The sequence below is a fragment of the Acipenser ruthenus genome, chromosome 35 (genome assembly GCF_902713425.1).
Source record: "Acipenser ruthenus chromosome 35, fAciRut3.2 maternal haplotype, whole genome shotgun sequence".
NCBI lineage: Eukaryota > Metazoa > Chordata > Actinopteri > Acipenseriformes > Acipenseridae > Acipenser > Acipenser ruthenus.
In genome coordinates, this window is record NC_081223.1 from 10006296 (window position 1) to 10032888 (window position 26593).

At 38.9% G+C, this 26593-nt stretch overlaps 1 protein-coding gene and 1 long non-coding RNA gene across 3 annotated transcripts; one reads left to right on the forward strand and one right to left on the reverse strand.

The window, feature by feature from the left end:
• Window positions 1–1605: 1605 nt before the first annotated feature.
• On the forward strand, window positions 1606–16429 carry LOC117395158 (protein rapunzel-like). Of its 2 annotated transcripts, XM_059007366.1 has the most exons (3): window positions 1606–1647; window positions 8263–8360; window positions 12265–16429. In XM_059007366.1, exon 3 carries the CDS (start codon window positions 12325–12327, stop codon window positions 13000–13002), a length of 678 nt encoding a protein of 225 aa, XP_058863349.1. In that variant the 5' UTR covers window positions 1606–1647; window positions 8263–8360; window positions 12265–12324; the 3' UTR covers window positions 13003–16429. The 2 variants fall into 2 exon arrangements, with proteins under 2 accessions (XP_058863349.1, XP_058863350.1); XM_059007367.1 differs by lacking the exons at window positions 1606–1647; window positions 8263–8360 and adding an exon at window positions 9488–9890.
• LOC117395159 (uncharacterized) lies at window positions 4350–26337 on the reverse strand. Its single transcript, XR_009310203.1, has 3 exons — window positions 26143–26337; window positions 8240–8343; window positions 4350–6050 (listed from the first exon to the last, which is right to left on the reverse strand). It is a non-coding gene; the product is annotated as an uncharacterized LOC117395159 (long non-coding RNA).
• Between the last annotated feature and the right edge of the window lie 256 nt (window positions 26338–26593).

Genomic DNA, 26593 nt, shown 5'->3' on the forward strand with positions numbered 1-26593 from the left:
TAACAGTTACTGTAGGTACGAACTTTGTTCCAATTGAGCTTGAAGTCAAAATAGTCAAAACCATTGATCCAGCTATGGGTTTCCATATTGGACAGTACAGAACTCTGGCTAAGGACTGTCAAGGACAACACTACACTGAATATTGAACCAGTCCTGGCAGTCATTTAGGAAACCCCTTGTTTTGGGTAAAATACAGAACAAATGCTCCACCCAGTCATTGCACATTGGTAGCAAGCGGACCTTATTTGAAGTACCACAGCACTTGAGAGAGATTGCTTATTAAAATCTTTAGCATATTTTCACGTGTTCATATTTGTTCATATAAAATAATTTAGAAATGTCTGTATCAAAAATATGCACAGGAAGTCCAAGCATAATACACAATGTATACCCCTAACCCTAACACTAACCCTGACCCTAACCCCTAACCCTAACCCTAACCCCTAACCCTAACCCTGACCCTAACACTAACCCTAACCCTAACCCTGACCCTAACACTAACCCTAACCCTAACCCCTAACCCTAACCCTGACCCTAACCCATTGCACTGTACAGAACAGGGCTGGACTCTCCTTTCTTTAATAGTTGATGCAGTGTCGGGTTTACTCCCCAGGGATATTTTTACAATAATATGGTACTAATAATATGGCTCCAAAGGGCTTGTCTCGCTCCCATACCTTTCATACGTTCTAGAATAATCCACTCAAAATAAATTCAACCCACGGATGACTGGAACTCCGAAACAAGGTTCATTCCAGTAACACATTCAAAGAAACATTTTTAAAATAAAAATATTTATACAAGAAAAATTTGTGTTCATTTGGAAAAACATGTAAAATAACAACTAAAATATCTTCATCACAACAACCTTGTTGGTGGCCAAAATTTGAGAGATATTTTAATGAAAATGTCTGTTGTTGGAATTTCAGCTGGGTTATTATTATTATTAGTATTTGTTTATTTAGCAGACGCCTTTATCCAAGGCGACTTACAGAGACTAGGGTGTGTGAACTATGCATCAGCTGCAGAGTCACTTACAACTACATCTCACACGAAAGACAGAGCACAAGGAGGTTAAGTGACTTGCTTAGGGTCACACAATGAGTCAGTGGCTGAAGTGGGATTTGAACTGGGGACCTCCTGGTTATAAGGCCCTTTACTTTAACCACTGGACCACACAGCCTCCTAAATACTATGGATGAGCACCTCAGTTTCCTGAATGAGAGATTAGACACACCATACCACACCATCTCCAACCATCCAACCAAGCTAATGGTTAAACCACAACTAAAATGAACATCACATGACATGTGCTATATGAACAGCAGGATTGCACCTGTCCAATGTTCTAGTAAATCATTTTTACATTCCTTTTGCCACTAATCAATGAGGCTTTCTGTGTTCCTTTAGTGACTGGAATTCCCTGGGGGGGGGACATACTGAATAGACTGTGTCAGCTTGTGCATGTATGGACTTGAACAGCTGGGGCTACTGAACAATGGTACAGTCCGATAAAGGCCACCCCCCTACATGGGAGTGTCCCAAGCAGGGGTTGCTGGGAAGAAGAAGAGATGGATATTTAGTGAGCGAGGCAGAGAGAAGGAGAGAAGTATAAAAGAGAGTGGAGACTGTCTTTCCAAACACAAGGTGAGTACTATAGGGCCTGTGCTGAGGTGGGAACAGGTTATCTGAGACAGGTTGTGTCAGGTGAAATGAGGTGTATCTACTGAAAGAGAGAGGGAGAGAGGGAGAGAGGGAAGGAGGGAGTGGGGCTAATTATAAACAAGGACTCAGGAGGCAACGGAAAAGTCAGTTGGAGAAAAATGGAAGAACACTGGTCTAGATGCTTAGTATTGGATATTTAGAGTTTTTTTTAATGATTTATTTTAATATTATCCTGCAATAAATGTTGGTTTTGACTGTACAAGCCATATTGAAAGTCATATTGAAACTGCAACAGGGATACCATTAAGGATCAGTGCCAGTATTCTCTATTATTTAATTATTTAATATGATATTGACATTTTTTGTTATTCATTTTCAGTATCATGGTCAGACATCATAAACGGTCACTTTGTGATCTGAAATCATTGTTATTGGCATGAATGCCCTACAGGGCCCAAGTGTTTAATTCTTTTGTATGTGGTTTGGTGATTATGGGAACTATAGGAGCTGTGAGCAACTTTTAAAAGTAAAAACTAGAGATTGGGGAGTCTTGTGAACGAACCCAACACCCGACAGAATACTCTGAATAGTTTTAAAATGTGTATAATTGGAAAACTATAATAGCACATGATTAGGAAAACCATAGTTGGTCACAGGTCAAAGTTAGGAGTAAGATTTTATCCGAGGGTTTTCCGTAATATTGAAAATATGAAGTCAGTATCTCAAATGGTTTTATCCAAAACGAGCACAAAGGTAAAAGTATAAATCAAGTGGAAGCATGTGGAATATTAGTAGGGAATGCTTAATAAGGAATAACAAGGTGTGTTTTCACACACACACACACACACAAACAAGCGTATACCTCTGTGACATTTGCATGGGTTTGGGGTATTCAAATTAGGGAGAGACTGGCAGAGACTGATGAGATGCTGGCAAGTGGAAGAGAAAGAAATTTGGATGCACAATGATCTGGTTCTATTGCGGACCTTGTCCCTTCAGACAAGCTGGGGTAGAGAAGTGCAATCTTAAGACACAGTGTTTTGTAAGAAAATAAAATTAGCACTAAATTACTCTTTCTGAAAAAGTCAAATATCTAAGTCAAAATGTTCATCCATCTTAAATATTTTGTGAGCATCACTGTTTTGTTTAAATGATACGCAGTACCCTTATAAAGGTTTACCATGGTATTTTTGCAGTTTACCCCCATGCTTTACTATGCTTTACTATGGATTTGCCATAGTTTACCCTGGTTGGCCATGCTTGATAATATACTTTCCCATACCTCTCTGTGCTTTACAATGCTTCCCTATGCTTTACCAGACCTCTCTGTGCTTTACAATGCTTCCCTATGCTTTACCAGACCTCTCTGTGCTTTACAATGCTTCCCTATGCTTTACCAGACCTCTCTGTGCTTTACAATGCTCCCCTATGCTTTACCATACCTCTCTGTGCTTTACAATGCTTCCCTATGCTTTACCAGACCTCTCTGTGCTTTACAATGCTCCCCTATGCTTTACCATACCTCTCTGTGCTTTACAATGCTTCCCTATGCTTTACCAGACCTCTCTGTGCTTTACAATGCTTCCCTATGCTTTACCAGACCTCTCTGTGCTTTACAATGCTCCCCTATGCTTTACCATACCTCTCTGTGCTTTACAATGCTTCCCTATGCTTTACCATACTTTCACTGTGCTTTATTACATTTTGCTGTGCTTTTACTGTGGGAAACGTTTATAACGGTATGCTTAGCAATAGAATGTACAGCTATGGCCAAAAGTTTTGCATCACCCTATAGGATTAACACATTTTGCTGAATAATGTTACCTTAACATACTGAATTACATACCGCTTTGTAGATTTCTATATACTTAGCAAAAAACTGACAAAAATTGAAAACATTTCCTGTAGACTTTGCAATACATGACGGTAAATAAATTATCTACTATTTGTTTATTTAGCAGATGCCTTTATCCAAGGCGACTTACAGAGACTCGGGTGTGTGAACTATGCATCAGCTGCAGAGTCACTTACAACTACGTCTCACCCGAAAGACGGAGCACAAGGAGGTGAAGTGACTTGCTCAGGGTCACACAATGAGTCAGTGGCTGAGGTGGGATTTGAACCGAGAACCTTCTGGTTACAAGCCCTTTTCTTTAACCACTGGACCACACAGCCTCCTAATCTAAATTATGTTCATATATAATATAAAATTATGTCTCAATCCTAAAATTGTAGGTGATGCAAAACTTTTGGTCATAGCTATATTTGTGATGTCAGATAAAATAACTTGTATAAAAACTCATGGATTGAAGTAGAGGCTGTCAAAAAAGAAATCTCAAAGGAAACCTGTTTCTTTACAAACATTCTCCACCCCGCAGGGCAGTCAGGATTGCAGCTCTTGTTAGCATGGGTGCGAGTGTTTTGAGGTTAAATGCGCAGGAAAGAAGGTGGAATAAGAGAGCAGCTCAAAATAGTGTGGCTTACCACTGGCACTGTAATGACAGTGTGCTGAGTGGCACAGGAAGCCTGTAATGACAGTACGCTGAGTGGCACAGGGGCAGGAAGCACCTACACTACACCTGCATCTCTCTGTGTGCTAGTCTGGTCAGTCTAGGAAACTCAGAATAACCACTTTGTTAGAAAGAGATCCATGTTTGTGTTGGACAGTCGCACACATTTTCTGATTCTTATTTATCATTCTTTTAATTTTCAAACCGATTATATTGTTCACCTCCTTTGAGCTGCAAAGCTGTTATCAATTTTTCGTTCAACCTACACATGCGAACAGACATCCTCTGTGATGGGAAACATCAAAAACAACAAACGCAAAAGGTGGAAACCTCGCTGCTGAGTTGTGATGTGCCTGCACCTGCCTTACTCCTAACTTCAAAAAGCTGGTGCAAAATATGATCACCCAGAAGTCGCATTAAGTAGTATATTTATGACTTTAAATGCTTTTTCTTTTGTATTGATGTTCAATCCTTTATTACATTCTTATTGTTTATATAATGTAAAGCTCTTTAAATTAAAATGTTTCATTTTGCCTTGTAATTGTGGTAAAGGGGGTCTTGCGGCCCTTGGAGTGGTTTGAGGGCCGGACCGCGGCGTCCTCTGAGGTTGCCCACCGTTGTTCTAATCCATCAAGCCTCAATCCCAAATTCACGAGGAATTCTGATGAAGCGCTTTTTGGCAAGCCCACCAAACACGGCTCTTTCTCATGACTCTCTTGAATCATCTTGACTAGCGCGGCAGAAATGAGAGTGGAGTGCTGAAGTGAAGTTCCAGACTGCCTCTACGGTCCTAAAAGATGAAGCTACCCAGCTACTGTCTCTAAAGAGTATAAAGTTTGTCCATGATCCCCTAGAGTTCCAGCCTGTGGTTAAGGCAATGCCACCCATTTAAACGAGGACAATTGTGTTTCAGCTTCACAAAAACACCAAACACCATCAGTGATGCTCCATCTGAGCAAAATCCTATAAGCATTGCTTTAGCAGGTTGTCATCAAGGCCATGCTTATGTAGCAGTCAAGCCATGCAGAAGTGATGACATCGGAAATTGTAGAACTAAGTTCAAGTAGGTCTTAGAAAAAATGTGGTAGGTTCTGAATTTTCAACTGAACACTTCAGATAAACAGAGAGAAGATTTCTTGCTCAATGATGTACCCCATCAATAAGTATGGGCATTGGAGGTTGAGTAGATATTATATTACATATTAAAGCATCCTTCATTTCCTTTGCAATTAAATCAGTAATGTCTGAACAACTGACATGTGATTGCAGAACTCTTCCTGTATTTACACCATTTAATTTTTGCAAGCCCAGCAGATCTGGATGACCTGTGAAAGGCCTGGGGTTTTTTGCAATATAGTATGCTGTGCGAAACACGCATTTGGTTGAGGAAATGTTCCTGTGCCTTCAGTAAACCAGCCTCAAATGCACCTTCAGCTTTCTTTTCAAGGAGTTTAGCTGCCTCTTTGTGACCACTGGATTCTTTGTGATCATGTATTTTTTTTTCCTTAAGCAAGTTTGTTGTTTCTCTTTACTTTCCCCATACGCAGTGATTTCACATTCCTGCATTCCTTTGATAAGAGTGTACTTCATGGCGCTCTTTCTCTGAACACCAAGTGATACTATGTATTTGCATAGTGCGCATCCCAGTTTCTTTCTGGCAACAACTGGAAACGTATACGCTGATTTAAAATACCTGTACTGATTTTGATTCCTGCAGTCAGGCAGATTGCTTAAAAGAGATGCCGAGAGGCAGTATCATCATTACTGGTTGCCGCAGCAGGTTGCAATTCAGAAGCATCATCCAAATGACTCTGTGCTGCTGCACTCTGCTGTGCTGGAAATGCCAGTATTTGTGAAGAATCCTCATCATCACTTCTGCAATAAAACAGAACAAAGACATTTTGCAACTGCCCAAAGCCATAGAATAAATAGTTTTTATTATCTCTAATACAATATTAATTGTTTTTATGTATAAGAAAAAGTTCACTATGAAAGTGTGAGATTTTCCTGCCTACGCCTTTACTGTAAAGCCTGAATGAAATACACTATATATTTTTATTTGCCTAGATTAATCTTTACTATAACAAATAATTTATGAAAAATGCATTAAATGTATGCAAGAATATATTATATTTATATAGTTATACAAGTTATATTCTTCATTCTAGGACTCCTGTGTGCTTTTATTAAACAATTCCATATGCATTTTATAAATTTCATTTTAAAATACATCAGTATAAACATCATAATACATTACTGCCATTAACGATAGCATGTTCTTATACATGTACATAAAGGATATTATAGTGTCCGAGCTGGGCATGTATTTGTTGTATTTTAACACATTAATGCCACTACAAAATCATTGTAATTTCTTAATATTCTTAAAAATCTTGGATTTTCAAGTTCAGTGTGAAGGATCCCGCGAGTCCTGAATCTCGCATCAGCTCAATACTGTACTGGATTGTTTACATCACGTGGATATGTTCGCTGTCTCTCCCCAGCATTATTCAAATACTGGAGACAAAGTAGAATGTGCAGATTAGACCTAAACAGTACATTTCTAATAAGATAGTGGAAATTGTTTAAGCAACTAATGTCTGACAAAGAAAATATTAAAGGAAGGTTGGTGTTTCTCATGCGTTTCACTTAAAACCGGACATTAGGGCGTCCGGGCTTGTTAATTCCTGCCACCCGGACACAGATGCCAGTTCCCGGACTGTCCGGGTCAAACCTGGACAGGTGGTAACCCTAGATACAATATATCATGAACAAAGTGTCACGATTTATCGTTACACCGCGTTTATTGTTCTGAGGAGCATTTTGCTAGTTCTGCACTATTTAAATTGTTTTCAGAAAACAGGCCTGGTCTCTACACAACAAAAGGGACATCCTGTTCTATTACAGTAGCCACTATATTAGTTTGTTTTTTCTCAGGATTCCTTCCTGTGTTTTATCATTCTTGAGGAGTCTCTTCCTGATCTGCTTCTTGGTGACATACTGACTTCCTGTTTTCAGTTTCCTTTCAGGTCGCCTAGCAACAGATAGCTATTCCTCAGTTCTTACCTGCTGAGTCTCCTGCAGTCTCTCTTGCCCTGTTCTGTATAAGCCAGGTTACACTCCAAACGAAAGGAGATTCATTTTAGTTTTCTAAAAAAAAACTAAAAGCTCTAAACATACCACAAGACACATTCTACCTACCATATAAAATTGTAATAGCATTACCTCTGTTTTGTCAAGAGTTTAACAATAAATAGTTTTTGACATCCATTGCTTAATGTCGGCTTTAATGCTGTTCTTTTATTACACATACTATACTTTTACTATGGGAGACTTTTAGAAGGGTTTCTCCATTGTAATAACCAGGCAGGTAAACACAGGCAGTGAACGGTGGTCAGTTAATGCAATACCCAGGCAGGTAAACCTAACATTACAACCCTTTTAAATGACTCATAGCTTCATGTTTTGTAACTCATTGGGACTAGTATAAACGAGTTGCCCCAAACCCCAACAGTATGTGTCCCATACATGTATACTGTGGCAAGTATGAATTTGTCATTCTTGTTGAAATGTTGTTATTTTAAAAATTTATTCTACTGAGTTCCACTTTGATTTCTTTCTTTTATACGTAAAGAAATACATAAAGAAACATAATAAATGCAATAACAAACGATTCGACTAGAAACAATATCTAGAGAGCTGCTTATTCGACTGTGATGAAACTTGGCACGGACATTCTTTAGCACAAATTATTGAGAGTAGTGTAATCTGTGGGTGTGACAGAGTGAGAGAGAGATGAAACTTTTGGAAATGAGTTAAAGTAAACCCCACACAGACCCTCTCCGGGGACACATTCACTCTGCAGATATGAAGTCAGGTCTTTTTCATCCAGAAAACAAAAAGTCACCACAATATGGCCGCTATTTTATGCCACAGGTCAACGTGACGGGCGTCATTGCCAGAGGAGTGGTCCGCTGAAATGCTTTCTTACTGTAAAGTCATACAAGCTCCCCTCACAGGGCTGCTTACACAGCACACTCCAGTGTTATTTGTATTGACAGTACCTTGTCTTACCGTCCTTTTCCAGGTGAAGTTTGGTCTCCAATCTCCTGAAGAACATTGTAGAGGCCTTTGACCGAGACTTCTTTCTCTGCATTCAAGAGGACCCCTGCAGAGACAAATAAGGTAAACTGATGTCATTATGTACCCAGCAATTGGTATTCCACCAAAATAAAAGTGTATAAACCCCAAATCTGTAAAGTCATTGTGTTGGCATTGCTGGCAATGCTGTGGACTGTTAATAATTAATCTTGTTTTTTTTCTGGATTATAAACTGGGATTAAAATAATATCTAAGGGTGGCTGTGCGTAATTTTTTTTAAATATAGATGCTCAGCAAATCGTATCCCGCTAAGCAGTAAGTGGCAAAATAATGCAGAATATATTTCAGTGTAGTTCTCGAACTTAACGGCTCGATAGTGAAAAAAAAACAACACGTTTGCACAGTGGAGCTTTGAAAGGACTGGCTCAGCGAGAATGGACATACCCAAACGGCAATGAACAACGAGTAAGCAAGATTCGCAAGAACCAGGCTTTTGGTGTCCGGTCAGCGGTTCTGACTGGACGCTGTACAAACTCCCTTAAAACCAGATGTTGGTCGAAAACTGGACAGTTTGCAACCCTAGTACGAGGGTACCCAGCCGCTAAAGAGAAAAAAAATAAATAAAACAGGACGGGCGCGAGAGCGAATGCCCTAGAGCTGTGAAGAATTTCCAAGGATAAATATCGGGACTTTCTTCCTATGCATCGGGACATTTCCGAGGAAATCAGGACTGTCCCGATCATATAGGGACTATTGGCATGTATGTATCCCAGCAGCATGTTGTGTCAGGCTTTCATTTTTTGTAAGGGTAGTCCTTACTACTAGTAATTCAGATTTGCCTTCCATTTTGAATGTGGATTTCTCAAAAGCTTATATTTTCTCACACTGCATTACTCTAAAAAACAAATCCAAATCAATTTACCAAGACAATGACCAGCTGAATTGGTGGCAGATCTACAAAAACAAATAAGTTGCACAGAGATGCTGAAAGGGCAGCAGTGTGGAGTAGTGGTTAGGGCTCTGGACTCTTGACTGGAGGGTCGTGAGTTCAATCCCAGGTGGGGGACGCTGCTGCTGTACCCTTGAGCAAGGTACTTTACCTAGATTGCTCCAGTAAAAAACCCAACTGTATAAATGGGGAATTGTATGTAAAAAAGAATGTGATATCTTGTAACAATTGTAAGTCGCCCTGGCTAAGGGTATCTGCTAAGAAATAAATAATGATAATTCAAAAACACTGAGAAACATAATTTTATGAAATTCTCACAAAATACCGTGCAAGCCAAATATTACTTGGTTTTTTATAAACCAGAATGTTTTTAGGCTGGAATACACTGTAGGCCTCTGGGCCTGGACACAGATATGAACATTTTATTTACACACAAATACTAAATAAACACTTTCAGCAGGCATGTTTGGGTGCTCAGACATGTTTATTTGTCAGTAACAGTGTTTTGACAAAAAACATGAAATACAAAAGCTTGCTGCTGCCTTATAAATAGATTTTAAAAAATAGATAAATAATAGGCCCCAAAGCCTTGGGAAGGGTTTGGCAGTTTCAGTATGCTGCTGCAGAGACTGGCAGCCTAGCATTCCCCTCCCTGTGCACAACAGGTAAGTGACTTTGTTTAGATATTTCACAATACTGTTTTGTGGTCCATGATAGTAATGTGATAAGAATTGGTTTTGTACCACATGGCTTGCAACTTGACATTTTGTAACAATATTGGATAATAAGGGAGTTGAAAATTACTAAGCAAGACTTAAAACAAAGGGCATGAAATTAAAACCTAAAATTTGATTTACCACGGCCTAACTGTACAAATTTAAAAAGAAATCCAGCTTTTACAGCTCAGAAAATAAGTGGCTTTCATTCTTTTTTTTCAGTTTGCTTTAGTTCCTGTCACTGAAAACAGTCAGTGGCAACTCGTCATACTGCATGATGGCTAGTTTTTAAAACCTGGTTGAAGGAAAAAACAACATCTTTAACTGTATTGGGTTTTGTGCAGTAGGTCACTCCGCTGTTAAATACAGGTTTAACTACGCATACGTTTCCATATATTGTACTTGTTATATAAACAGAATACAGAACGCTCACAGTGCTGTGATTATTTCACTCATGAGGATAAACAACCCTCCCATGCTCGTGGGTTATCCACTATCCTCATTCGTTGGATAACTACAGTGCTACGAACGTTCATGGTGTTTCCTGTTTACCTTGAATTATCTTTGCTAAGGGGGCTGGGTTTCTAACTGTTATTTTAACCCTCTATTCAGATATGTCGAAAGCTTACTGTTTGCACTTCTTAAGTCAACAGAATACTAGTCGTATGTAGGCTTGCGGCTGCTGGCTTGCATTGTTTTAAACACTGGCTGTGTCAGTGACACAGATATTTTACCTAGCAGTGTGGAGTAGTGGTTAGGGCTTTGGACTCTTGACCGGAGGGTCGTGGGTTCAATCTCAGGTGGGGGACACTGCTGCTGTACCCTTGAGCAAGGTACTTTACTTGGGTACCATTGCACTTGTGAGTTCATAAAAAATACTTTGCATTTAAAATGTTCTATTTAGGGATACCGAGATTTCATAAGTAAGGGATTTGAGTGGGATAAAGGGGGCAATAAACGTCCCTGATTCTCTATGGAAGGCAACTATAACTCAAGACCAGCTCCTGAACTCAGACTTCTCAAAAAAAACAAAAAAACACAGCGTTTGAGTCATTTCAAGAACCACCTTGAATGATTCCTCACAGAATATCAAGGGAACAGAAATATTTAAAGGCTTACTTGTTTCTGCGTTTTGCTCTGGTCTTTAGATAGCTCTGATTTGAATGTAAAGCTTTAGTAAGACATTTCAAAACCAAAGATGTGCGTGTTTTGTTTCTTTATCCTGTTGTGCAAGGAATCCCCACCCCACTAACACATTGTACCAGTAACGCTCTGATCATAGACACTTAAGATCTCAAATCTGAGAATACAATCTAGACAACCTGTTTTGTATCCCAAGGCAGGATCTTCAGGTTAAAGACAATAGACTCAAGCTGTGCTCCTCCGTGTTCTGGGTGGGGTGGATGTGTTCAGGTTCAGCAATGCAGCTGTTGATTGTTTATATGCTGTGATGAAGGGATGCCAATCCCTCACCTACGTTTTTGAGAAGAGAACTAAAACGATCAGGGTCTTTCTAGGTGTGCTTGGAACTGACTCCACTGGCGTTGAGTGTACCTGTAACATCCATCCTGCACCACAGCTGTGAATTCAATGGCAGCTATCAGTATGATGAAAAAGTTTAAGCATATTAATAGTATGGACAGAATAGTAAAGATTAATAAGATTAATTTGATAACATGACAATTTGATAAGAAGTTAACCACATTCATGCAATGTGTGACATGCAGATGTACAGACAGACAGACACAAGTGAGATCACATGTTTACTAAACCATGATCCAAAGTGTGATCCCAACACAGATTAAAACAGGAATTACAAGTCATTGTGGAGTGACATACATACTCTTGAAACCAAAATGCACGTAAACTAAATGGCTGTGCATGTTGTATCTAAAAACAGTCCTATATTTACTTGCTCGTTAGGGTCCCTGTTAAAAAAGCAGGACCCTTATGCCTGTCTGTCTGTCTGTCACACAATGACTGCCTTGGTTTTGCACCAATCTTCATCAAACTATTATCATGTACTCTGAGATTCCTATAGACGTCTTGGATTGAGTTTGGCTATAATCTGATAAATTATTTTATTTTATATATACAAATATTTTTAACTTCAGTCACTGTGTGATTATCCACCTTGCCAGAACACACTGCTATACCAGGTTTCATGGATAAACGCTTCTCCAGATATATGAAAAAATGTGAAGTGTGATAAACTGTACAACTATATTCCCAGCAGGGGATAATAAAGTGTTTAAAAAGGAGAAAGGGCTACATATTTTTCTTTCTTATCTGTTACCAATCTGTCCTTTTGTTTCATTTTCAGAGTCCATTGGAGTTGCTGCCTTGACAAGCTCATTCCAAAGATATTTTCCTCGAAGAAACCATGGCTGACATTACCGAAGACAAAAACAAAATCAAGAGCGGCTTGATAATGGCGCTGAAATGTGTGGAAACCATTTCATCAGCCGCTACAGTGATCAATCCAATATTCGGCTTGGCCGGTTCCATTGTACGCATTGTCCTACACAATATCGACGATGAGGAAATCCAGACTTTGAAGAAGGAGTTCAAAAGCATCCATGCGGGTTTGGATAAAATCTCCCGAGAAAACCAAAAAACCCTGAAAGGGATCCAAAAAGTAACGCTGGACAACCAGTACTCCCAGATCGCTTTCAAAATCGAAAAGCAGTTTCAGGATTTTAAAGCTGTCGTCGAGGCTGATCAGGGCTCCAAAGAACGGCTGAAGGATAAGTTTGAAGGAAACTTTGAGAGTTACGGAGGAGATTCCAATTTGCATACTTTGTATGATGGGGTGATTGGAAAGAGCAAGGTTTTTAGTAAGCCCATTCTGAAAGTTTACATGGAGAATTCCAACGGAAACCGCCAAGTAATGGAAACCTTATGCACTCGCCTGACCTATCTCTTCTGCATCGGCCTCATCGCTCTTATGGGCTATACAGCCATTATCGAAGATGATGAAGAAACCATGAGTGAAGAATGGGGAAAGAATATGGAGAATGTGCAGAAAGAAATGGCCCGAGTTCTCAGCGAATGCCATTAAAGTCCTTTGAAGAAACTGCTAAATGTGCTACCTGTCTGCCTTTCCCAGCTTTACCTGGTATTTGTATGAAGGGTTCAGGATTTACCTTCACGCTTTTAAAGGTAGACTGGAAAGGGATTTCAGAACGCATTCTTTTTTTACCCACGTGTCATTCCAGTTCTTGTCTGGTTACTGTGTCCTATTCTGGTCACCGCAGTACCAAAAAGACATTGTGGCACTGGAGAGATTCCAACAAACAGCAACCAGACTCATCCCAGGACTTAAAGGAAGGAGCTTCACAGATGAACAAACTGAATCTATTTAGCCTGGAACAAAAAATAATAAAAAAAATCTTAAAAAGGGGTTGACAAGCCCTAACCAATATTTTAAGTGTCGAAACCAGGACCAGAGGACACAGCTGGCAATAAAGTGGACTTTGGACAGAGCAATGTTTTTGATGCTGAATTATTGAGCTACTTTAAGAAATGAAGATCAGTCAGCTACAAGGAACCGGGTGAGCATAGATGAGCCGAATGACCTCCTCTCGTTCCATAATTTTCTTCTGTTTTTATATTGAGATTTATTTTTAAAAAAGGTCAGCAAGGTTCTTGGCTACAAGCCCAGCACATGAAGACCAACCAGCCTTTGTTCAGTATCCCACAAGGGTGTTTGCCTCATTCTATCACCTGTAGTCTGAATTGATGAGCCAAAAATCCCTGAACTTACTTGACATGGTCTTCAGCAGCTGGGCTTGTGGCTACGAAACTTGCTGAGCTTTTTTTTAAAAATAATTCTCAATGATGAACGAGACACGTGGGTAAGAGAACTATCCATCCTGAAAGCCTGTCCCAATCTTCCTTATATATGATGACAAGAGCTAGAGGGCCAGTTTAGCTATGCTGTTTTTTTTTACACATTTATCCACAACCATAAACACTCAACAGTATATTAAGTAATACTAAAAGAAACACTGAGTCTTATGGTCATTTAATTTTACAAGTTTCGTTGAGTATTACTGAAGGACAAGGGTCTATAAGGTGGTAATTAGGCTTACAAGTGACGACCACAAATACAATATTTCATGTGGAAGTTGTTTCACCTTTAATGGATCTGCCATAGTGGGTACGTTTGCAGAACTGTCTTATTTTTCCCATGTGTGTCGAATCCTACACAGCACTTGTATAGCACCTTTTGCACTATATTAACTGTTTTGACTGTTTGTTTGTTCTTTCACATAATTTCGATTTTGCAGTGTTTTTTTTATCGCCACTCTTCAAATAGCAGCGTGTGGATCATTTTGGATTTTTAATTATTGAATCCTATGTTTAACTGTGAGCACCATCTATAAACAACTTTGTACGTAGTTTAGTATTTAGAGACATGGTAAATATTCTTTCCAAAATGGCGCTTGTATTAAAAAAATGGATGGAAAAGAAGACCTTAAAATTAGGAAAATTGGAGGCCAACATAGGATCCTGATACACATGGAAAATAAGACACTAGACACGTGCTGCATATATACCCCCTATGGTAGTTCCATTAAACGTTAGACAACTTGGTCAATGTTTCATTTTTGGTCGTCACTTGTAGGCAACATTCCTATCGTATAAATCCTTTTGCATATTTATCTTTTCTGTATTCTTAATAATCCTATATACACATTATATTCTGAAGATGAAGATGACTTTCTCATGGGCAGGACTATATTGAATCTCCCTGACCTTATTTATGAGAAGTGCACACAATCCCATAATATTTCACTCCCCTTTCAGTTAGTTGTACAACAGGTTACGTCACTTAACACATTTCAACGTATTATGATAAACTGGGTGGAGATGCTGGTATCTAAGTAATAGGACTATGCTATAGTAGCATGAGAAACACATAACAAACTTGCCTCAACCCTCCAATTCAAGGCTCACATACTTTCTATATAACAATTTGATTAAACACATTTATACCACCCATGTTGCTTGATCACTATCTGAAAACTAAAACACTAGCTCACCGTGATAATTGGTTTAAACGTTATTGATTTCACACTTCAATGCAATGAATGTAAACTTTGATTATTTTTTTCTTTTGAGCCTCCTTCTGTGAAACTTTCTTCGTCAAACTGCCCGCTCATCTACGAGACCCGGAGGGGGTTTCTAGCATGTAATCACAGCAGCTTTCTACTAAATAAACAGTAGAGCTGATTCCAGGCTATTGGGTTCGATATTTATCCAATTCTTGAGGTCATCGCTGGCACAGTCCTACTCCGCGGTTTGCATGTCTTGTGATTTAATCTAGGCCTGGGTGGCTGTAACCTTCTGTCCTAAAGCCTGGATTAAATCAAAATGATGGCCCTGCCATAGCTGTTATAAGATATGTCGTAAACTTTGATTTAATTTTGGTCCTACTTCTACAACAGCTTTGTGTTTTACCATTTTTACACCAAGCATGTGAATATAATGCATACCAAAGAAATGCGGACCTCTGGTAGATCCTATAATGCAGTGAATACTTTGAGTGCAATACAAGGCTGCAGTGGGACTGACAAACTGCCCCAAAGAAGCACAGGAGCTGCTTAGCCGTCCAGTCCCCAAAGTTTCCCCGAAAAAATTGTCAACTTTTTTTAGATTTCGTTTTTGTTTAATAAACACTAATAAATTCCTGGCACTTGTAAAAGTGTTTGTTGGTTATTATTTTAAAGAAACTCATTGTAAAATGTAGCCCTTTCTTATTGAACCAATTGATTCTTTAAAGGGCTCTCTCTGTTTTATTTTTTTTTTAGTTTCTATTTAATTTCCTAAACTTCAGGATTAAACGCGTTTAAATGTTTGAGCGTATTAGGAATGTTTGTTTCCAATCGGAAAAGCCATCAGAATAGCAGAGGCATCACTAAATAGTACAGGCGACCAGACGTTATCAAATACAGGAATTCTTCTTTTTTTTTTTTTTTTTTTTTAAGTAGAGACTAGTCTGCTTATTCAGCTATCTGTAAATTGGAGGTCGTTCTACCCCTAATAAGAAAACATCCATCACTTTTTTTATAATTGACTGCAATGTGTTTGTATTGAAATGTATGTGTGTGTGTACTGCATGTAATTGCATATGGAAAAAACAGTGATTATGACATGAATTGGCCTTCACTGTACACTTACTATTATGTGACTATGTAATCGCTAAGTTTAAACCTATGTCTGCATGTTTCTCACAACTGCAAAATTCAACGCGTGTAACATCTAACTCCTCTCTGCCCTGTGCAATAGACCACCTGGGATCCTGATTTTGAAAACCTTATATTTGGTATAATTTTGATTTATATTCCATTTTATTTGTGTTCTTCATGTTGAATGAGTGTATTGTATAATGTAACAATCAAACTATATTGTATACCGTGGTTTTCTTGGCTTACTATAAAGGATGGTCAAAATACCAGTAAATAAAACATTTAAAACATTGAGTTATTTTGTGATTTTTGCTGTTCCCTGGGCAGCATATTTAAAAACGTCCTAGGCAGTGTTGGAGACGTAACCTTAAAACAGTAATCCGTTAGTTACAAGTTACTTTATGTAACTTGTTACAGTAACTTTTCATTTTTAAAACTAGTTAAAAAGCAGCACACTGTTTTAATTCGTAAAGCAGAGGGTAATTGCTTCTCATCAACTTCAGTCTCCACTGAGCAGCACTGTCAGAAATGGGCACTGACAGTAAACCTGGACAAGACCAGAGATGGTATTCCAGAAGAAAGCCAGATCTCAGGGAAACAGGTACCACTTCACTCTGTGCAACACCACCTTAGAGCATAGCAGCAGTTTCAACTACCTGGGTCTGGAAATCAATGCGTCGGGGAGTTTTCACCTGGCTAGAACTGCATTAAAAGACAAGGCACGCAGGGCTATCTAGGCCATAAAAAAAACCCAAAAACTCGGCTTTACCAATCGATACCATTTTTTGTCATTCAGCCAATTCTTCTGTATGGTAGTGAAGCATGGGGCCCCCTTATGAACCCCAATTATAACAAATGGGATCAAAACCCAACAGAAAATTCTGAATTCTGCAGGGCTGAACTGGGCTGATGGGCGGAGGCATGTTTAAACGTGAGTGTGACTGTGCTTCTAAAGCTGCGTCTGACCGTTGGACATTATTTTCTCCATTATTTTATGACATATTTGGAAGTTTAATGAATGGAATCCTGATCAGTGAGGAGAACTCGGAGAGTGAGGTGGATTATCCAGGGTGTATTTAGGCGCTAGTAATATTATTATAATATTGACACCCAGCTTGACTGGTGAATGCAACATAAATAAAGAGTTTACAGAGAGATATTCTATCTGGGAGCAAGAAAGAGGGGCAGCACATTCTCTTTAGCTCCGATCTTTCTTGTATCGTCTCCCAAACGTATACTGCTGCTGCAAACATGTTGACTCCCATTTAGCAAACTTTTCTTTCCTATTATGTATAGCCTATATCATAGAGATCTCAAAATACTTCACTTAGACCACTCCACAATCAATTTAGATAAGTACATTTAGGCATTATACAAATATGCTTATACATGCATTACTTTACGCAATATTACTTTATCATACATAAACTCAAACTTATGTATATATAATTTTATTTCTTAGCAGACGCGCTTATCCAGGGCGACTTATATTGTTACATTGTTACAAGACATCACATTATTTTTACATACAATTACCCATTTATACAGTTGGGTTTTTACTGGAGCAATCTAGGTAAAGTACCTTGCTCAAGGGTACAGCAGCAGTGTCCCACCACCTGGGATTGAACCCACGACCCTCCGGTCAAGAGTCCAGAGCCCTAACCACTACTTCACACTGCTGCCCCATATATATGTATACACACACACATATTTAATTTGAAGCTACATCATCTTTAAAATTAAAACAAATATGGAAAAAAACTAAAATCACCTTAAACTCCCTTACAATTTCTCAGTCTAGCTGCACTTTGAAGAAAAAAACTGCAACTTGCGCCCTCGTGTGGTACAATTAAGCTACTGCAGAATTTTAATCGTCTTGTTGAGAGCATTAAAAGTGCCAAAAAGACGACACCAAGTAAAGCTGCAGTATCCCACAATCTCGCTTATTGTACCCAAATGTAATTGTCTTTTTGTCATCTAGTGATCTGCCACTTCCAGCAAGTTACCTTTTGTTTTTCTGACAAAACACTGCTGTACACTAGAGCCGGGGTTTTGAACCGGGGGTACACGCACTCCAGGGGGTACTTCTAAGGGTCATAGGGGGGGACGCAGGACGACTCAGAAATGGCAAAATAAAAATGAAAGTAAAATAATGATCTTGAATTTATTTTTTGAACGGTATTATATATTATCTCTAAAGCGCTGTGCATAAATATTCCATTTTTGTTTAGCAGCTCAAAGGTTAGCATGGTTTCAAAAGGATCATCCACCTGTACGCATGCATGAATTAGATTGAGTGAATTTCTACTCTGATATTAGGGAGGGCGAAGCAGGCGTCTGGTGATTCTGCCTATGGAGAGCTCTGCTCATTAGGTACGGCTGCATTTTATTAACAGCATTAGCGGCGGTTGCATTGTTTCTGGTGTTTGATAGAGCACATCCAGATTATCCTGTGTATCATTTCGAGCCAAACATTGATGCATTTCTCACTTGCAAAAGAAAAACAAAGGAAGAAACACAAAAGAGTCTACAGAGTCCAAGTGCAAAGCGACAGAGTGTTACACAGGTCTCTTTAAATCACTGGCTTTAATAAAAAGTTTATCATTGTTAGTCATTATTGTTTTGCCTTGAGGTTATTGCAGTGTGGAATAGTGGTTAGGGCTCTGGACTCTTGACCAGAGGGTCGTGGGTTCAATCCCAGGTGGGGGGACACTGCTGCTGTACCCTTGAGCAAGGTACTTTACCTAGATTGCTCCAGTAAAAACCCAACTGTATAAATGGGTAATTGTGTGTAAAAATAATGTGATATATTGTAACAATTGTAAGTCGCCCTGGATAAGGGCGTCTGTTAAGAAATAAATAATAATTACAGATCATTCTGGATTATTTAAATAACTTTGCCGAACAGAAAACGAATACGCGTGTTTCCAAAAAGATTTCCAAATGCATCTCAAATTACTGTTTGGTATTCTGTCCTAAACCAGCAGTTTGTCAGTCCCAAACTGTTGTGACATAAATTATGTAAACGGGGAAAAAAGGTAACTGTGGTACCAGTCAGAAGAGTGAAAATTATAAAGGGGTACTTGAGCTGAAACCCTGAGACGGGGTACAGTTTAAAAAAAAAATGACAACCGATGGTATAATCTGATTTCATTAATCATCACACAGAAGATATATTAATCACAGTAAGCAGGAACAGTGTCAGGCTATTGCTTATGCTGCCACGAGGTGTCGCTAAAGCACAGTATAATGCTCAAGTTATTTCCATGTTGGGTAAAAACCTTTTATAGCTTCAAATAACAGGGAGGTTTGTTTACTGTCTCCCTAACTTTTCATGGTATTTGCAATCACTGGTTCTAATTAAAATACTGTGCTTTTTTCTGAGTTAAGGTGCTTTCACAGGCTAGATCTGCCACTTTGGATCGTTTCCTTTTGTTTTGCTGTGCCAGGGCTTACTAATATAAACACACTGGCTGATCCAGCCTGCAATGCATATGTCTGACAGGCAACTAGAACTAAAGAGTAGCTCGTGAGCCATAAGTACTTTAACAAAAACAGCACAGTGTTTGAGTAATTGCAAGCAGACCCACTCAGAATGATGGCAAACACCAAAATAGGTAAGGGGCACTAAAGAAATAAGAGCATGGGTTTTGAAGCTATTAAGGGTAATTCGGTAAAACTGGCAATAAATGTCCCCCTCTAATCGTTCTGTTGTATTGCATTGTAAATTAAAGAAAGGAATCGTGTCATGCTGTTCTTCATCCTACCACAAGGTGTCACTACCACACAATATAATCAACATTTCCCTGCAATGAAACCTGCATAACATCAGCATGTCCTACAGCACCGTTCTTGAGAAATGGATTTAAAACTCGGTGAGGCTATCTAGAGAGCTGAAGCTGTCCTCCATTAATAACACAGATTGTATTATTTTTGTTTTCTAATAGGACCAGCTGACCTTTCCAAACAGAGATTTAAAATGTTGAAGACCATTATATAACATCTGTGGATATGAAATTTAAAAGTTTAAAGTGAGCTAATAAAATAGGTTTGTCAGTACCATTCATCCCCTGCCATGGCTGTACATTCAAAATCAGAGCCATCTGTGCGGTGAGAAAGTTGATGGCCATGATGAATATGAACCACTACAGTAACAGTGTAGAACAATGAAAGTAGCAATTAAATGGTTAATCACAATATAATTATTATTATTTATTTCTTAGCAGACGCCCTTATCCAGGGCGACTTACAATTGTTACAAGATAACACATTATTTTTACATACAATTACCCATTTATACAGTTGGGTTTTTACTGGAGCAATCTAGGTAAAGTACCTTGCTCAAGGGTACAACAGCAGTGTCCCTGACCGGGGATTGAACCCATGACCCTCCGGTCAAGAGTCCAGAGCCCTAACCACTACTCCACACTGCTGCCCAATATAATGTCAATAATATTCTTAAATGAGGGTACAGCAGGGCTTGAGCAAGTTTCGAACCCTAAATTACTGAAGTAATAGTGAGTACAAAACTGCATGAACAAACTGCACTGTTTCAGTGTGAAGAGACGCCAGAAATGTGATCCCTGAACAAATCTCTCAACAGATGTTGTGTCCTTGTAAAAGTTTCCCACGGTCATTTTCCCATGCTTTTCCCACAGCTATACTCTGCATTTACCATAGTTTGTTTTTTAATATGCTTTATCATACCTCTCTGTGCTTTACAATCCTTACCTATGCTTTCAGAGTGCCACACAGTCACCATAGCTAGACCTACAACAATTGCATATTATTTTTTATTTGACCTTTTTTAGAAGAAAAAAATGCAAGTTTACTTCATTTTAACTTTCCCATTTTTTAATTTACACGTGGCATAACATATTAGCTTTAACATTTTATAAGTAACTTGAACTTTGCAACTGTTTAAGAGCCGAAAACAATTAAAAAGGTCGAATTATGCAAAGAATCATTTCAATTAAGGGTCTAGTTATTTGAGAGCTCAGTTGCAATGAAAACCAGCAAACACAGGGGGTCCCCAGGACCAGGGTTGAGAAACCCTGCTCTAAATCACTGCAGGAAGAGCAATTAACAAAAAAAAACCATAACAAGTGCTCTGGCTTTTCTTTGCACTATTAGTGCACTAGAGCGGACATGTTATAAAGAGCTTTGCAACAGACTTTAAAGTTAGAAGTGTAAAATGTTGTCAGGATGTTAACAATGGAAATAAAAATTACAGGTATGTTATTTAAACAGTTGTAGCAGCACGTGGGGACGTGTAACGCTATATTTTCAGAACCCAGCTACTTACTCTTTAAGCTTGTCTGGAGAATCCTAAGTGCCAGCACTGAACAGACCTCCTCAGTCTTGTAACCGGTTGCACAATTAACAGGTTTCATGGTATTTCAATACGGAACACAAACAAGTAAGTTCCTCTAAAAAGTGAGTTATTTATTACAATATTTTATGAGCCCCTGAAAAATAAACGTTGAAAAGGAACAAGCTACAGTATGAGTAACAGGGACTATAGACACAAAGAGACCTTATCTACACACTGTGTGTCCTGTGCTTCCCCCAGTCTCTCCAGACTTGTTTGGACCTATCCCCTCTAGATCAGATTGTTGATCAGTCACGCACATAGTTCTAAGACGGCAGCATTCAGCTGATTTTAAAACATGCTTTTTTTGCACTGAACATAAGCATTTATCAGTGGGCTCACCTATATATTTAAGAATCATATTTCTGCAAACTTTGCCCTCCCCTCTCTCTGCAAGCAGGCTCATTCAGGGCCAGCGTGGAGAATGGGTAGTAAAGCACTGTGCTGTTACACAGACTCCCCCTGCAAGCAGGATCATTACACTCTGGTGTACCAGCTGTAATTAGATGTTAGACATGATTCTCTATTAGAGTCACCAGGATGGGGTTACCAAAACCGATACACAAGTGAATACATTAGTAGATATTTCAGACCAGTAGCTCTTTCAAATTAGCAGCCAAACTGAATACTACAGCCACTAGCCCACTGTTCCTTACATGCTGTAATTCACAGACTGAGCTCTGCTTGCTGATAGGGTTGAAAGCATGTTAATATTATCAATGTCAAGTCCCATTGTTACATTGCAGTACTAATACATTTAAAACAAGTTTAAGATTTGATTAGCAATAGTTATGGGCGATGGAGAAACTTTAATTGTTTGAGTGCTGTAAATGCCCTTGTGATTGGATTAAGTCAAAAGATCTGCAACTTGTCTTTGGATATCTGACAAATATTCCATGCAAACAAGGTATGTCATTTATGTACATACCACAGCCACGAAGATATAAACCAAATTAGAGACTGTTGAGGGTATTTCAGCCAATCAGAGCGTACTCCCAGGAACCAAATTTCATCTCAATCAGATTACAGACACCTAGACCCAAAGAATGTACTCTGAATGTATGTACAAATGTATAGATAAGTGTGACATGTGCACAAGACAGACAGACAGGCCCTTCCGATTACAGGTGATTAAGTGTATCGATGAATCAGGACACTTTCTTTACTTGATATGTCGTAACAGACATGTGTCATTTGTATTGTGATACAGGAGGCTGTGTGGTCCAGTGGTTAAAGAAACAGGCTTGTAACCAGGAGGTCCCCGGTTCAAATCCCACCTCACCCACTGACTCACTGTGTGACCCTGAGCAAGTCACTGAACCTCCTTGTGCTCCGTCTTTCGGGTGAGACGTAGTTGTAAGTGACTCTGCAGCTGATGCATAGTTCACACACCCTAGTCTCTGTAAGTCGCCTTGGATAAAGGCGTCTGCTAAATAAACAAATAATAATAACAAGATCACAGCACAGCTCATTGTAGTTCACTGAATGGTTCTTGAATGAAATGTGTTATACATACTCTGAAACCAATAACAGTGCAAAGAAATCCAATCACAGTGCTTGTCTAGATTTACAGAAAGCCCACTGCATTCAGGAAGCTCTGAATCATCCCCAGGATTCATTTCAAAGCCTTTTTTAGTTTTCCAAAAGCTTTGCAACTTTCAAACCGTAAGCTCAAGAATCAATTTCACAGCTGACTACTGACTCAGAGACTGTGAAATAGGACAAAGAAAAGCCTAATTGAAAAAAGAAAATCTATTATGTGTCAGGTAGCAGGTGGTTTATTCTCTCACCACAGGTCACATATTGATTTATTGAGTTTTTACTGAAGTTGTGATTTATGGACCTGACCGAGAAATGCATTGATCCACTGAAGCAAAACTAATGCAGTTTCTGAACTGCACTTAAGTATATAAGTATGTAAGTATTTGTAATTACATTCTCTTCGTTTTTTTTTAACTGTTCCTGTACCTTTTTTAAAAGGAAACTTGTTCCAAAGTGGCAGACCACTAGATGGCGCTGGCTCTTACTTCTATAAAGACACGGTGGCTGATCTAGCCTGTGTTACATATGTCTATGGCAGGCAACGAGAACTGAAGAGCAGCTCCTGAACTCAGATCCATCAAAAAAAGAAAAAGGCAAAATCCTGAACAACAGCCAAGATCTATATATTTATGTTTTTATTTGAGTTGTTTAACTTTTAATTTTCATTTACTTTCCCACCAAACGTGTCAGTGTTCGGCACTCAAAAAGGTCCCCTTTCCTTCCTTTTTTTTTTTTGGTTCCATCTCCTAGTCTTGACCGAGTGTTTAATTCCCCAACCACAACGCATTACAGGCAGAACCCCATGTTAGATCACACACCAATCCCTTTGGACAGAGCACTCTCCTTTAGTTGCACTGAATTCATTGGTGATTGGCCTGTGCCCAGTTCAATTTGCTTTTCTCTGGAGCGTGAAGGTGGTTGGATGTATTTAAATTAGATTGTGGAGCAGTTAAGGAGGCTTAGATTGTGGGGGGAAAATTATACTGGTGTTTTTATTGTAGGTATATTTGGTGCTTATAAAATGGCAAGGACCAATGGATACAGGTAGGAACTGTGGTCCATTTTAAAATGATCATAGCAATTATATTGTAAAACGAAAGGTTTTCACTATGGTATCAACTTAGTAAAACAAATAAAATAAAAAAGACCTTCACAATAAATATATTGGTAGTGTAACCACAACGACATCTTATTTCTTCATTTTAAAAAGTGGCACTGCTAATTCTTTTTTTAATTTAGTAGACGCCAATTATTTTTAGGCTCAGCTCACCACTACCACCCCCACGCTGACTCGGGAGGGCGAAGACAAACACACGCTGTCCTCCGAAGCGTGTGCCGTCAGCCGACCGCTTCTTTTCACACTGCAGACTCAACATGCAGCCACCTCAGAGCTACAGCGTCGGAGGACAACACAGCTCTGGGCAGCTTACAGGCAAAACCGCAGGTGCCTGGCCAGACTACAGGGGTCGCTGGTGGGCAGTGAGCTTAAGTTACTGTATAAAGACACCCATATATGCATTTGCCAATACTTAATTGTGGGGTGCATAAGCTTTGGTTGTAATTTGCAGTGCAGTACCAGTGTAGTGTTAGAAAGTGGTACATCGTCAGAATGTGGTACGTGTACCAAAACTTGACTCATGCAATGTCAAAAAGTGATACACTGTCATGTTGAAAGTGGTACGCTGTCAGATTTTGGTACATGTGCAATCAATTGCGATCTGATGGATGTTTTCCTATTGTCAAAGAGAGGTACATTTACCATTAATTATACTTTTTTTTTTTTGCATACTTAAACCGGAAACAGACAATCAATTTCTCTAAAACGAAAAAACAAATCACGACGAACAAGACAAAATGAGAAGTCCACCACAAAATTGAACAAGTAAAAAAAAAATGTACACGATCCAGTGTATTAATATGATACATATTTGCATACTATTTTCTTAATGGTGGAAAAATATGATAAACGACATTCAATTTTAAAAGATATAAAAGAAAACAGCATAACGTACCAGATTTGAATGGGTGCTTCTCTGCTTTCGCAAGCGCAGTGCGATGCATACCACTTTTTAGCGAGTACCTGAAAATAACATTACACCGGCCACGTGCCAGTTATCAGACTTTGTCTGCGGTTAGCATTATTATTTGTTTATATAACAGATGCCTTTATCCAAGGCGACTTACAGAGACTAGGGTGTGTGAACTATGCATCAGCTGCAGAGTCACTTACAACTACGTCCACCCGAAAGATGGAGCACAAGGAGGTTAAGTGACTTGCTCAATGAGACAGTGGCTGAGGTGGGATTTGAACCAGGGACCTCCTGGTTACAAGCCCTTTTCTTTAACCACTGGACCACACAGCCACCTACATTCATTTATCAAGTTACATTCATTTATCAATTTGATAATTCTCCTTTGAAATTATTACATTCATTTACCAATTTGATAATTCTCCTTTGAAATTATTTTCTTTCTCTGAATCTTTATCTGAATTCGACTAAATAGCCACTACAACGACTAAGTATAAATGTGACTGTTAAAGCTGATGCTAATAAAAAAACAAAACACTACTACTAAATATTATTATTATTATTATTATTATTATTATTATTATTATTATTATTATTATTAGGACAATCGATTCCTGAAACCTGGGGCTTCATGAGTCAGTATATGTTTGTTTTTGATGGACTGCAAGTGTGGCAGCACTGAACGGCGCTACAGTTATACTGAAACAAAGAGGCTTCTGTTGACTTCAATTGTTTTCAAAACAGAACAATGTGTTCAGGTCTTATCGGCTTAAACATGTTCAGGGTTGAGTTCTCTGTGTGGCATCATTATTTATTTTATTTGTAATTTTTTTCGGGGGGGGGCGGTTGGAATTCGGTTTTCCCTCCTATTTTTTGAAATAAATTTATTTTAAAAAAAAATCCATCTTTACACACTTTATCTTGTGGTTCAGTCAAACCATTGTAAAAATCAATGTTTAAACACGAACATTTAGCTAGAAATAGAAATAAATTACAATACAATATTCTTTATTCGCCATAAAACTTTAACCTTGAAATGATAAATCGCATCGAACATTGCTTACCTTAGAATGAAATCTCCCCATCGTGTTTACGCGAAGTTCTCCGCGTTGCAATCTGAATTTGAGCAAGGTTGCTGGACAGACCTCCATATATCACTCCCCTTGTGTCTTTCTTTGTCGTTTTAAACGTGGACCACTGAGGGAAACTTTAAGAAGTAAAGAAATCGACCGTCTCTCCCCCTACCCCTCGCGTTGAATGATAGACCACAGCTGCTTCTGCGTGTGTAGACTGCCTTGTTCACTCTCGGAGCGGTCCTGTGCCTACGCACTGACCGCATTGACTCCTGCGACGATCCTGACTGTAGAGCGCTCTGGCTCTGTTTGGTAAGGTTGCAGATGCGCAACTTCACCAGCTGCTTCCAAATTAGACCATCATCAGGGGAAGATTGCGGGTTTCATTAGAAAGGTGCAGTGGCGGACTGCTGTCTTGTTTTTTTTTTTCTAATTACATGTC

Coding starts and splice junctions, on each gene's coding strand:
- LOC117395158 (XM_059007366.1), top strand. CDS start 12,325: ATGGCTGACATTACCGAAGACAAAAACAAAATCAAGAGCGGCTTGATA.